This window comes from Cupressus sempervirens, chromosome 9 (genome assembly GCF_028749045.1).
Source record: "Cupressus sempervirens isolate cs-2001-9-10 chromosome 9, ASM2874904v1, whole genome shotgun sequence".
Classification (NCBI taxonomy): Eukaryota; Viridiplantae; Streptophyta; class Pinopsida; order Cupressales; family Cupressaceae; genus Cupressus; species Cupressus sempervirens.
The window spans coordinates 485,677,104-485,691,941 of record NC_143126.1 but is presented as its reverse complement, the minus strand read 5'-3'; the positions used below and the strand labels follow the sequence as shown (position 1 = coordinate 485,691,941).

Genomic DNA, 14,838 nt, shown 5'->3' with positions numbered 1-14,838 from the left:
GTGACCCCCGCTCCAAAAGTGGTTGTTGAACATTGTGGATGTGTATGCTATACATAGAAGGCTCTCTTGTGGAAGGCAGAGGCACTCAAGGAAGGCCTGTGGCAGTGATCGACACCGCCTTGCTCTCTTCTATCACTGCCAAACTCAGTGACTGCTATAACCAATGTTCCATCCCATCTTATGCCAAAAAGACTAAAGCTAAGATCGGTTTCTAGGTGGCAGCAGCAACTGTCTCAAAGTGTTTGTGATTAGAGTTACAATATTGTGGTTGGATGTGTGTCCCTAATCACTATTGTTGGTTGTTTGTGAGTGGATGCGTTTGTCCCCATTCACAAGGTGATGTATATGATTGGAAGTGTTTGCCCCTAGTCACATTTGTTGGGTAGTTATGATTTGATGTGTTTGTCCCCAGTCATAAGAGGTGCAAGCTTAAATGTGTGTCCCTGTTCATAACCTTGTTATTCGATAGATGTGTTTGTCCCTATCCAAATTTGATTTAAGACCCTGGATAGATGTGTTAGTAACCATCCATGGTTCTAGGCATAGATGTGTATGTTCCTGCTATTATTTTATAATAGTGAGCTGGTGTGTGTGGTCATCAACTATTGTGATGTACAATCTCCCCATGTTCACACTGGGAGGGGGGCGTTGGGAATTAGTGTTCGTGTTACAAGTGTCATAATAATATTAAATTGTTACACACCTTAATATTATTATTAGTCATATTGTCTGTTTAATAAGTTTTTTAAGTGGTCGTATGTTGAGTTGTTAAAACAACTCAGTCTATTTAGGAATCTTGTTTCCTACAAAACAGGATAGCACAGATCAGGCTATTGCATGCAAAAAAGAGCAGCACTTACGATCTGTTTTAAACAATTTTTGGCTTCTCAGTCTCTGTTCATAATTTCTTATAGAGTAATTTAACGCTGCAAATGCTTGACTGGGTGGTCTTTATTAAATTTTAACTTCTAATCTTGCTTAATTTGGCAAAAAGGAAAAAATAAAATGGTATGTGAAGTTGCTTGTTTATGGTGCTTAAATATATTATTTATATGCTGCAGGCTGTTCACTTTGATCTAGTGGTAAAAAGGAAACAATAAAATGGTATGTGAAGTTGCTTGTTTATTGTGTTTAAAGATATTCATATTATTCATATCATGCAGGCTGTTCACTTTGATCTAGTCGTACAGGAATAATGTCATCAATTATAACTTTGTACTGGAAACTTGATATCGTAATGTTGATGTGGATTCTCTTTGAGATCAGAGTATAGGATTTTAAACGTCAAGTCCTTTTTAGGAAGGAAGATTAGCCTTCACAGCTTGTAGTGGCTTATTCATGAGATTGTAAAAACAAGAGTCAAGGTAAATAGGGCATCTTTAATCATTGGGAAGTGAAATGGTAAATAGTGAATAATGTCTTGCAGCTTATTTGAGCCTGTTCAAAAATAAAAAACTGCCATAAAATTTACTGAAATGACAAGGAATTGAATGCTTTGTTCTATTTCCCTCCCCTAATAAAAGAGTTGAGAGATTGCTTAAATGGAAGGAGTCTACCCAAAATCCTTGGCAAAAAAGGAAATGACTGTAAACTTCAAAAAAATATAAAGCCATACAAAATTACAAACTAAATTAAATTTAATACCAAAAAAAAAAAATTAGTTGAAAAACTTTCTCCTTTGTAATATCCGAATTTCAAAATAAATGTGAAGTGATACTATTACATACAACAAACCATATTGGAATATCTAAAACCATCTATTATCTACAATAGCCTTGACTTTGATGGGGTTAGTAGTAGTCTACTACTACAGCGTGATTGGTCTTTTAGAGTAGGTGAAGTTGACGAACAATAGCTGAATTTAGAGAGTACTAGCAACTTACTAACTTAAGTAAAATTGTCTATTTTACAAACTTGATTAAAAAATGCTTGTTGACTTCGGCTCACAGATTTCAGTGTGTCATGAAATTAACGGTCATTAAGAAATCAAGTTCAAATTGACAATTAAGAGCCAGGTGATGGATTCAAATTTATACTTGAGAATTTGCTGCTATTAATTTGCACTAGAGTTGGTATGATAGACAATGGGACATGGGTGGTTGAAATTCACACATCACTCGATAGGATAATAGAAGGGAGAAATTTATCTTCAATGAATAAAATGTTACCATGATGACATTTTTTTTAATATTACGCAGAAAATATCTTTTCTCTTATTGGAATTGATATTCACATATTCTATGCTAAACTTCATGTATCATACAATCTAACCTGGATATGACTTACATTTATGATAACCACAAAGCTTAATATTTTTAAAAACTTGCTTAAGATCCAAAATTGCCTGAAAATTAAGTTACTTTCAAGATCTATTACAGTTCTATTTCACTCAAGTTTAGTAATCTTACCTATATTAATGAAATCCTATCCATCTTTTTTTTTGGCTAATTGTGGCTCATGTTGCTTAACTGTTATTTGCAGCTCCACTTCTCAGGGTAATATTTTGATTGCCATGAACTATGTCACAGAGTCTGTGTACCTTAAAGTCTGTGCTGTAGCATTTAGAATTCGTACAGTTGGTCTTTATTTTTTGTTATTCCTTCTAATATTATTGATTGCCACAAACTATGTCACATGGTCCCCGCATACCTTTAAGTCTGTGCTGAAATGTTCGGAATTCCTACAGTTACCTTTTATTTTCATACTGTCTAATCTGGATATGTCCATTCATGAAAACCACAATGCTTAATTAGCATAAAATGTGCACTGTAAGAAAATTTATTTTCCAGACCTTCCACAGATTCATTTCACTCATTTTATAATCTTAAATTCATGGAATCCTATCCACCATTGTTCTTCTTCTGCTGATTGGGGGTCATGTTGCTTAACTGTTCTTGCAGCTTCTCATGGTAATATTTTGATTGCCATGAACTATGTCTCACAGTCTCTGCATATCTCTAAGTCTGTACTGTAACATTTAGAATTTGTACAGCTGCTGTTTAGTTTTATTGTTCCTCGTTATATAAATCTATTTATTTAGATATGCCTCCATCTATAGGTTTTTCATTTCAATTCTTTTTTTATTACTCCGATTGTGTATTTATTGTTTTTAAACTGTTAATTTGATTTGTGTGTTCATATATATTTGTAATCTTTCTGTGTGTTTCCGAAAGTCTGAACCTACTAAAAGTCTCGTGTAACATTTACAGTTCTTACAGCTACTCTACGTTTTTACTATTCCGCTGGTTTTTGCATGCATAAAGTTTTCATATAATTCTGTTGAAATTGGTTTGTGTGTTCATTTTTTTTATGAACTGTCCGTGTTCTTAGAAGTTTGAGACTTGCTGAGATTTTACAGAGGACATATCATGGGAAACAGGGCCTGAAACAAAGATTTTAAGAATATTTTGGTGTTCTTTTAGGAAAATTATTACACAAATTCATGATTATTGTAATTTATGTTCTCTTCAGGAATCAAATTTGACAATCCATGTATGCAGCACTTGTAGTTTTATACTCTTGAATAATGTTTTTTTGAGGTTACTGTTTTCCAATGTTTTGCAGAGTGTCTCTCCACACTTGGCTCTTGGTGGAGAAATATTTTGGCTTGGTCATCAAAGAAAATCTGGGATTGGTTTTGCTGCACGATATAACACTGACAAGATGGTTAGTTTGACAGACCTGTTTTTATGTGGCAATTTTGTTTCATCTGCACTGTGTTTATGTTGTTTACTCTTTGATTAATATTGACTCAATAATTTAGTTTTCTCATTGAGAATCAGTATAAGGTACACTCATTGTCATAGCTAATATCATCTGCTGCACTGAACTATGCCTTGCATGACCGCAAACTATTATAGGGAATACTCTTGAATCTTCTCCAGGAAGAAATGGCAGCAACCCATTTCTTATTAGAAGGCAACATCTGTAGCAGTGTGTTTGCAATTCAAGCTCTTGGTTGTCTATGGAAAATTTAAAATGTTATTAGTGTGATGTTCCCTTGTTGGAATAGGACTTATTAATAAATAACAATAACAAATTAAAATAGAAAATAATAAAAATAAAACTTCATATAATTTTATAAAATAGTTTAAATTAAGTTGAAAGATTGGTCAAAGGGCATGAAATAATCAAAGAGTTGTGACTATTGGAGAATTAAATATATAAAAGGAGTGAATCAATCATCAACTTAAGGTGATAGGAAGGAAAATGTACATGACTTGAGGAAAAATAAATAAGTATTTTAGGAGGACAGCAATTAAGGATGAATAGTTGTTACTCTTTCAAGGGCCAAACAAAGGCATGATTTTTCCCCCATATAGGAGGATACAAAAAGGTAAAGGGTTAATTTGAAATGGGCATCCAAAAAGAAACAATAGAAATGAAATTGGAAACTTGTCTCTTCTTTGAATCCACAAGGGTTGAATCAGAGATTAAAAATTTATATGATGCTGATTACATTGATAAGTATCAGAAATGAATAATGAGAATTATTATTTATATTTGGTGTTCTTCAAAGCGAATGAATCATATTATATTGCTGGCAAGCATCTATGAGTTAAATACTGATTTATAGAATATTATATCCGAAGTCTATTTGGGATAGAAACCCTTACAAATACACACACACATCTGTTTGTGATTGTGAAATCAGAATTATATATATTAGTTATACATTATTCATAGTACCAGAATACATTACTTATAATACCAGATATATGAGTATACTCAGCCTAATCCTTAGTTACTTGCTAGTGCCCTTAAGAGGATATGTTGGTTTTGTCAGGGAGAGGCAGAGTAATTCCTCACAAGATAGGTGAATCCCAAGATGGGTTAAGGACATGTATTTCCAATACCACAAAGGAAAAGTTCTGAGATGGGTACAATTATGTGCTCCAGATACCTTGAGAGAGTCTGCTTGTAGATTGGGTTCCTTATATCTCTTTGGGTTAATGTTTAGGAGAGAAGTTAGGAATTAGGGCTTAAGTATGTTGTCTGTCAAATGAATTATGAATCCTTAATTGTTTCTTAGTTTATTGTTTCTTAGTTTAATCTGATTCAAATGCACAGTGATGTATGTTTAATCATTGGAAATTGACAGCTTCATAGTAGGGAACATTACAATGACTAAGTAAATTGCTGTTTCCAAGTGTGATCCAAACCCTAACTGGGAATTTTAGGGTAAATCAAGTAAAGTTCCAATAATGGACATTACAAATAGTACCTTTATGTTTTCTATGCATTTTATCAAACATGATTGAAGCATCCTTGATCATGGAAGTATATTCATTTTAATATACGTGTTTTGATTTCCTACATGTTTTTTGGACTGTTCCCTGGGGATACATCTCAAGCGATTTTCAGACATCTGGGATGGAAAGATACTGGGGGACAGTTGTGGCAGACAGAATGCCCAACCTTTCCTTTCTTTTTGATTTTAAAAAATGGTTAGGTTCCTTGGATGCCTCCTCAAAGAGGACCGGATTTTCTGTTCCACATTTTGTCTTCATGTGGGCATGGCTTTCTGTCAACCCTGCTGGATATTTTATTACAAAACGTTAAAACATTAAAACATCTATATTCTGTCAACCCTGCTGGATATTTTGTCTCAATTTTGTAATTTGAATTCAATCATCTATATTACAAAACGTTAAAACACTGATAAACTTTGCACAGCCAAAAAAATTTGCACATTCACTGGGCAAATAAAACATGGGAAGTTTTGAAAATTTGTTATGAATTTGCATTTAACTGGATATGTTTTTTTGCCTAGTTGCAAGTTGACAACTTTTCTGCATGTTTCGTTGTTTTGGGTAATCATGTTGAAAATCCTTTCAAAGTTTTATGTATTACTTGGGGTCGAGTTTTATTGTGGGCTGCTACTCACATGTGAGTTCGCAATAACTTGACAGTTGTGAGTCACATGACTACCTGCAAATTTTGCAACTGTGGTCCCATTAGTACTATGTGCATCCCTTTGAGTTTGAAATGCGTACTTCTGCAATATTTTAGGTCTGTGGTCATTTGTTAAGATTGTCTTGGTCATCAGTTCTATTACTGCTTTCTGGTTATTTCATCTGTTCAACAAACTCAGTTTCATTTTTCTTTGCTGAAAATTTCATATTATAATTATAAAAATTATGGTTATTTAGATTATTGTGCTACCTCTCTCCGGTTTATGCATCATGTAATGCATGAATTGCAAAGTAAAAGTAAATGGGATGCATGCAGGTGGATAATGCAGTTTTACAAATATTCTTGGTTGCAAAGATGGACTGCAAATTTTCATTTCATAAACATTTATTACTATGCTGTCATGTTTCTTAAAGAAGTAATGGCTTCTATGGCAGGTTGCAACAGGGCAAGTAGCTAGCACTGGGGTAGTTGCTTTGAGTTATGTGCAGAAGGTCTCTGAAAAGGTAAAATATATGGCAATCGAAAATTATTTGAGTCATTGTCTTTTCAAGTTTACCAGCAATGGCCATAAGCGTCATATGTAAAATTGTAATATTTTTTGTGTTTATAGGTGTCTCTTGCATCAGAATTCATGTACAACAATTCAACAAAAGATACAACAACTAGTTTTGGTTATGATTACTTAATGCGACAGGTATAATTCTATCACATGAAATGTTATTCAAATTGCTATATTAGCCTTTGCTATTTTCTTTCAGGTTAGCTTCTTCATACACTGAATTTCTGATGTCAGCTTTTTAATGTAGAGCACAGGAAAAATGCCCTTTTGTAGAGCACATGAATGCCCTTTTGGAGATATAGATGATTGAATTTAAATTACATTGCCCAAAAGAGAGGATTAGCAGTGATATATGATAAAATCATTTATTTGACATGAACAAAATGACATAAATATTAAGTACTGTATAATAGCGAGCAAAATATGGTAGACCCCCGCATAATACCATGATTCTTTCCCTTGAGTTGACAAATTTCAAATGCTACAGGTTTGCCCTCTTCCATTAAAATGCGCCAACTTGGTGGTCCGAAGTGTTGCACTTCATGGTAAAGGTTTTGGTGAAATTCAAAGTACCTAAAACTGGAGTTGTGAACTGAGCGTCTAATCTACTTAAAGGTTGCTGTCGTTTTTTATTTCCATTGAAATGCATTCTTTTTAGTAGATCTATTAGTGAAGCTGCTATCCAGCCACAGTTATCAACAAATCTGCGGTGTTAGTTTTTGGAAATCCTAAGGAACTGCTGAGGTTCTTGAGAATCTTGGAGATATTCCATTCTATCATTGCCACGTTAGGATCCGACATCACATCTTCATGCAAGATAATGTGACTAAGGTACTCATCTTCTTGGACTCTAAAGGATTACATCCTTTTATACTTGTAAGTTGTAACCAATTTTTTTGACCCTTGGTATGAGTCTCAGAGTTTGGGACATGTTTCATGGACCCCAGAATGAGAACAAAGGCTTCTCTACTTGTGGGAAAAGCCTTCCTCATGTTTTCTTCTATCTCCGGCAGAGAAAAACCCTACCTTATATGTATCTGCTTGAGTTTTCCAACACTTTGGATAGATGCGATTTTCATCAACTATATAGTCAGCCAATGAGATTATATGTAGGAGCAGCAGGATTGCAATTCATAGTGTTGTGGTAAGCCAAAATTAATTAGCAAAGAACAAACCACAAATGTTCAGCACACAATAAACCTGATTGATATAAACAAAGAACTCACTAACATTTACATGAAGGCTTGCTTAATTAGGCAAATCTAGATTGGGTAGCAAAGTTGAATACAATAATTGATTCTTCTTAATGATGTGACATTTGTGAGCACACTTGACAAGTGCATGAGCAAGTGGGTAATGAGTATGCATTAGTGAGTACATGTCTCAACTAGATGAAGTGAGACAAAAGATTAAAATGCCCAATTAAATTTAAGCTTATGTGAATAGGTCAATCTAGAAAGTGTTAACAACTGACTAGTCAGGCAATGACATGTTAAATGCAACTTAGGGAGTAATGGATGCATAATGAAGTTTTTGGAATACTAGGCCATGCTAGGTAGTCAAGTTATATGCAAATTTCTCATAAAGTACAAGCTTTTGTAGGATAGAAAGAAACAAAAACAAGGGTTGAGGAAGTACCTTGTTGTATGAATGGGTTGGTGAAGCTGATTGTTCCATCTATCAATAATTTCCCATATGGGGTCAAATTTGAGGCTGTCACTCTTGTATTAATTTTTGATAGCCTCTTTCACCCTATCCATGTGCTTATAAAGATACCCCTTTAGGGTTTGTTCCCCATCTACCAAGCAAAGAATCACAGAGGGCTCCGTTACTTACAATTGACAAGTAGAAAAATATTATCATTAATTATTAGAGACTAGATTTACAATTTAATAATGAATAGGTCAATCTAGGAAGTGTTAACTGACTTGTTAGGTAATGATATAAATGCAACTTAGGGAGTAATGGATGCATAATGATGTGTTTGGAATACTAGGCCATGTTAGGTAGTCACATGCAAATTTCTCATAAAGTACAAGCTTCTGTAGGATAGAAACAAAAACAAGGGTTGAGGAAGTACCTCGTTGTATGAATGGGTTGGTATAGCTGATTGCTCCATCTATCAAATTTCCCATGGGGTCAAATTTGAGGCTGTCCCCCTTGTATTGATTTTTGATAGCCTCTTTCAAATATCCATGTGCTCATAAAGATACCCCTTTAGGGTTTGGTCCCCATCTACCAAGCAAAGAATAACCAAGGGCTCCGTTACTTACAATTGAAAAGTAGAAAAATATTATTATTAATTATTAGAGACTAGATTTACAATTTAATAATGAAAGGCTTGTTTCTTGAATATAAATTTTTAAAATATTCTACTTTTGAAGTTTCCAAGTTACCTTCATGATTTTTGTAGCAGTTTGTGTAAACTGGTTGTCAAAGATGATGTATGCAACACTTTATCCATTATGCTTGACTTACAAACATTTGCTTCAAAGTGACCAAAGAAGTAATAATACTTTGCAATGTTAAGAAAATTGTTGCAAACCTTGTGAGTGCAACCCTAACCAACTCCTTCCCTTGTGTGTGTTCTCTCATCAAGTGGAGAACTCAGGGGTGATTGCACATGTATTTTTTTATCATTCTTGCGTCCTCTACAATTGTTCTCACCTTGCTATTCCAAGTTTCTGGGATGAGGGGATAGGGAAATAGATTTCAAGGACTCTTTTTGTTTTGTTTTCTCGGAGCAGAGGATGATAGTGGGAACGACTGTTCTCACCTATGTTATTCCAAGTTTCTAGGACAGGGGGATGGGGAAACAAGTTCAAGGAAGTTTTTTTTTGTTGTCTTGGAGCAGGGGAAGACAATAGGAACAACTATATAATAAATAAGGAAAATTTTAAATATATAGAGAAATTTTATATATTCATATAAAAACACGGATAAAACATGCTTATATGAATTATAGAACTGAACATATAATGTTTGTGTTAAATAATTTAACTTTAGAGTTTACATGAGAGTGGAAATCAAGCAAATTATCAAAACTGAAACATTAGAGTTTACATGAGAGTGGAAATCAAGCAAATTATCAAATTGAAACATTAATTTTATGGGACAACCAAGGGAAAGATTTTCAAAAGTTTTCAAGTTTTCAGGACATCCCGGAAACAAGGACGAGTCAAATTTTGTCGGAAACACATCCTCGACTGACATTGGTTCTCACATAATTAAATTTTCCTATGTCCTCAAAAAGAAGCTCAAGGATATGCACTACACAAGGAGACCGAAAAGGGTTATTTATTTTTCTTGGAAGATCCTACTTGTTGGCACACATGTTACTGCATTGCCAATTATGATTTTCACCACATTATCAATCCCCACCTCCATCACAATTTGCAAGAAACCAAAAAATTGATAATGACATGGTTTTTTCCATCCATCCATCCATTTATTTGAATGTATGGTGCAGCCAAATTGTTTCCATTGTAATTTTTGGTCTTCTATCTCATCTTTGGCCTAAAACCATCTTTGAGCAATCTACAAGTACAAAGTAAAATTAAGTACACAAAATTATGATTAAAAAAAACTTTCAACAAAATTAAGTAAAATTGTAGAACATTTAAAAATTAAAACAAGTGAACTAACCTCTCGCTCAAGGTCTGTTAGAGTAGGCGGATTGTAGCACCCTTCTTTCATGCCACAATAATCCCTTACACAAAATTCAGCCAAGAGAGCCTTGCTACAACATTGAGGGGGATGTTGTTGAAATAACAAAAATGGGTACAATGAATGTTAACTTGTCGATGCACATTGTTGTTCCACCTAGTAGACTCCACTGATGGGTGTGCTATCTATAGAAGATGGTTGTGGCACAGATGGTGGTGGTCTACTAGAATCAGCAAAATTGGTGGCTGGATTGTAGATTTGCAAATACATGGGCCACAAAGAGAGCCCACTATGCTCTCAAGTGCTTCTTCTTCTTCAAGGTTGGCTGGGATACTTGGTCACAACCCACATTATTTCATCATAATCATTGTTTAGCAAAATCCAAACTAATAATGGTGATTAGAAAATAATAATGATTCTTAAACATGAGACCTAGTAGGATACCTTGAGATTCAAAGGTCACTGCCCTTGTGGCTGATTTTGCTCTTTCCCTTCTTATTCTTATCTTCTTGGGAGAGAGCAAGGCATTTATCTCTCTTTATTTCTTTCGCTATGTTCTCACAAACCCTTGTATCATACTTCATGATCTTTCCAAGGTGGTATTCAAATGTGAAGCGTCTTTACTAATTATTTTTTCACATTTTATACGTTATATTTAGGTTATATTCAGGGCCTTCAAAACAATATTTCCAAGCCTTGTCTCTAGCCCCTTTAGGGTGCGTGACTACATAGCCAAATGAACATGCATTCGCTGGGGCACTCATAGACAATGCAACTGACTCTGTTGTGGAGCTATCTCTATTTGCAATTTTAATGAAATATCAACCTACACATACAAATTGAAGGCACAAAGTAATATACTGTTTTTAAATAAATGAATCTAGCAAACAAAGTAAATTAGTTTAAGGTGAAATAATTTAAAACTTAGTTTAAACTTTGAAAAAAATTTAAAGTGTTTCGGTTTGAATTTTTTAAGAAAATATGAAATTATTGAGAAAACTATGAAAAGATGGTAAAAGTTGCTAAAAAATGGTGTTTGACCTTGTTCATTACACTCTAAAACAATTTAGAGCACATTGGAAATGGGCAGTGTCTACCTAGCCGACCTGATTCACCTCTTTAATTATTTTACAATTAATTAAAAATTGCATTTAGCAAGTTTTTTCCTTGTCTTATTTAATTAAAAAAATCGAATATAATAATTCAGTCGGCTAGTTAGCCATTGGCTAGGAGATGTTATAGAGTTTGTATACAGTTGGATGCAAGAAAGACTAGACAAAATGGTACTATTTTTTTTTTTTTTTTTGAAAACTTGTGAATCAGAATTTGCTTGAAAAATCCATCTTTCCTCTCCATAATGGGATTGCAATAAAAAAAACATGTGTTACAAAAGTTATTGGGCCGTTTGTCCCTATAAGCAGAATGTAGCCAATAATTTTCAGAAAAAATGTGATGTTTTATCAAAATCTTAGTGATATTTCACAAAATTATTTGTGTGACATTTCAAGAACTTTTTGTGTGAAAATTTTTGGCGTGAAAGTTGCAAGTTTTGGTCCCTGGGAAAACTTCTTGCGAGAAGTTTGAGATATGCACTATGTTCCCACCAATTGTCACTGACTCATTTGCTTAGCCTTTTCTGCTCTTGTAGTGCTAGATTGCTTCCATATGGACCAATTTAGGCCAATCACCATGTCAGGAAATGGCCTCACCAACCTTTACTTGTTATCGCAACACAGTCGTGTTGAAGGCGAAACATGTTTGAACAACCTAACAGATTACACAAGCTCTTAGTTAAATAAAATTCTATTTACTAAAGTGAAATATTTGCAACTTATGTCAACAACTCCAATTTCAAGAATATTCTAAATATGCCTTGTGCCATGTAGTGGTTGGTAACCTATCTGTTCCAATCAATTTCACTGCTAATTCTTTGTATCGAAGGTTTGAGGGAGTGGATAACACAAAGTGTCGAACAAATGTTTGAATAATAAGGTTCACATTGTTCGTTATAACTTGCACAATAGTATGAGGGTCCACTTTCTCAATGGCTTGACAAAAAATGTTAGCAATAAATGCACCCTCCTTCACCTCCACTTTACTTACTATTGCTCCAGTAAACATTGCACCTTTAGGGAAATTGCAATAACATTGATGAATGAATGATTTCTTGTATCTTTTTATCTATAAAAAATGACAGACAACTTGTTTCAGCCCACAAATCCCCAAGGGTTTTAAGGAAGACCCTAAAATCTCACCATTTTTTGCATTAAGATGTTGTGCACCTTCTTATAATTGGGGCCTCTTGTACTCTTTTGAAGCCTCATAATGTTGCCAATATGGTGAGTAAAAAACAATGAATGCCAAACATCTCGCATAGAGACATCTCGCTCGATGCAACGTCTCAACATGCATTTTGAAATGGTATTTCCTTGCTCCCTTTGATTTATTACGTGAAGGCCATAGGTTGCTTTTTAGGTGTGGACAAAAGAGGTGGGCCTTTGTGATATTTCTTACCATTTTTAGTTGGAAATTTTTTGTTGCCTTCTTTATGGATCTTGCACATATGGCCTTTCACATGACTATAGGTGCGTGAATATGTTACATTACATTCACCAAAATCCAAAGATAATGTAATGTCCCCACTATTAGGGGTAGTTTGGGACAAGAAATACTTGCAAAATAAATGTATAAATGTTAGAATCATAGTAATAATAAATATAACTACACTATTGTATCCTCTATCTTAAACACCAATGTAACACACGAATTTTTCATATCTAAATCAAAGACGTTTTATACTAAAACTCCCAACATTTATATAGTTCACTGAATCCTTTTCGCATGACAATAACTACTTTTAACAATTTACAGAAAATAACTGAAATCATATTCAAGATCAACTATTAACTATTCATAACTGTAATTTCATGGTCAGCTGAAATAAATATATTAACGACTAACTATCATAACTGTAATCATGATCAACTGAAAATAACTATAATCATATTCAATTGAAATAACTAGATCAACGATTAACTATTCCTAACTGTATTCATGCTCAGCTGAAATAAATAGATTAATGATTAACTATAATAATTGTATTCATGATCAACTGATTAACAAGTAAAGTAAATGCTTAACAAAAAAAGAAAAGAAACATTCAAGCATCATCAGAGGATCTTTTATCTAGTTGTGCAAGCCTCGACATTGGTGAGAGGAGAAGCATTGACATAGGCTTAACCTCCCAACTTCGGACCATGCTTGTCCCCACACATTCTATTATATTAGAATGACCCTCCCTACCTCGAAGTCGAGCTTGGGATGTTCTTCAGTCCAGCCACCCGAGCATTCTGGTGTTTTGAGTGTCCACTTAGTTACGAAATGGACATGCTTACATAATTGGCGCTACAGACATCAAGTGATCATTAGATGGCACATATGCCTATAAACTACCTTGGCCAAGTATTTCCAATGGGTCCATTGACCTGATCACCGCTACTCGACTTGACAATAGGTTCCATTATAGGGATAAGCATGAGCTGTTAAGTATATTTCTTTTAAGTTAATCATGTCTGATTTCTCCTTGTTTTCTTGTAGATTTATTTCACCATTTCACCATTTCATGGCTACCAACCGGTGAGTCCCAGGTGCATTAAAAAGTTTATGAGCTCTTTGCTCTTTTTACACCTCTTCACCATTCCATGGCTACATTGTTGGTGAATCCCAGGTGCTCTGGAAAAGTCATGAGCATTCTGCTATTAGTATCTTGATCTTAATTTGTGACAACATAAAACTTGTTCTTGAGAGCAACATTTTTCATTGGATAGTTTTGCAGATTTTAGTGTACTTGAAAAGAAAACTTATTTAATGGTGATATCTAATTTACTATGAGATTTAAGGGAATGGCAGATAACAAGGACATTAAATAAGTAGCAAGACTTATATTGTATCTTTAAAAATATGATTGAAAAGAAGAAAATCCTAGATGCCTAACTGGTCGTATTGGAAAGCATTAAAAAATTATTATATTGATATGCCAAAACATGACCTGATGTATATACTGGATATGTTTAAATCCCTGCTATCTGAATTGGGATTTTGCTCTCCTTTTGATGTGGCAACCGTACCAATGCGAAATACTTCCAAAAAGCCAAGTACATGCAGTAGAAATATTGTTGATATGGACACTTAGGCTGGAAAAGGGAATGAGACTTTGGCTCACAGGTTATATTTATAAGGTTGCTGGAGATAGTAATATGGAATAAGAAATGCAGAAAGAAGAAAGCTGTGATATGCGGAAATATTATCAAAAGAATGAGTCTGATATCGAGCATAAATAATAAAATGCCAGACTTCATACACGGCTTAATTTAAAAGGAAGCCCATGCTTTCTTGGCTTCTGCCGGTTATATAACATATGTCAATTCGAAATACCAAGTGTTTAAATCGATAAGGAAAGAGAGAGAGAATAAATAAAAATAAATGGTTGGAAAGAAGAGTTGGAAAGATTATAATTTCGAATATTATACACACACACACACACATACATTCATGTAAGTATATCAATCGGTGATATCATTTATTAAGTTATTTTTAATACAATGGTGTCATTTTATTTTTATATTTATATGTTCGTATATAAATATATAATAATAATAATAATATAATGAAAGATCAACTAAAAGCCTTGAGGTGTG

The 14,838-nt window shown here is 34.0% G+C and overlaps 1 protein-coding gene across 1 annotated transcript in view; it reads left to right on the top strand.

Moving 5' to 3' along the window:
• The window catches only part of TOM40 (translocase of the outer mitochondrial membrane 40), a 55,752-nt gene that overhangs the window by 34,040 nt on the left and 6,874 nt on the right, over positions 1 to 14,838 (top strand). The window contains exons 7-9 of the mRNA XM_089800700.1: positions 3,565 to 3,666; positions 6,351 to 6,419; positions 6,527 to 6,610. Coding sequence (XP_089656826.1) covers positions 3,565 to 3,666; positions 6,351 to 6,419; positions 6,527 to 6,610 — 255 coding nt within the window. The remainder of the gene's footprint in view (positions 1 to 3,564; positions 3,667 to 6,350; positions 6,420 to 6,526; positions 6,611 to 14,838) is intronic.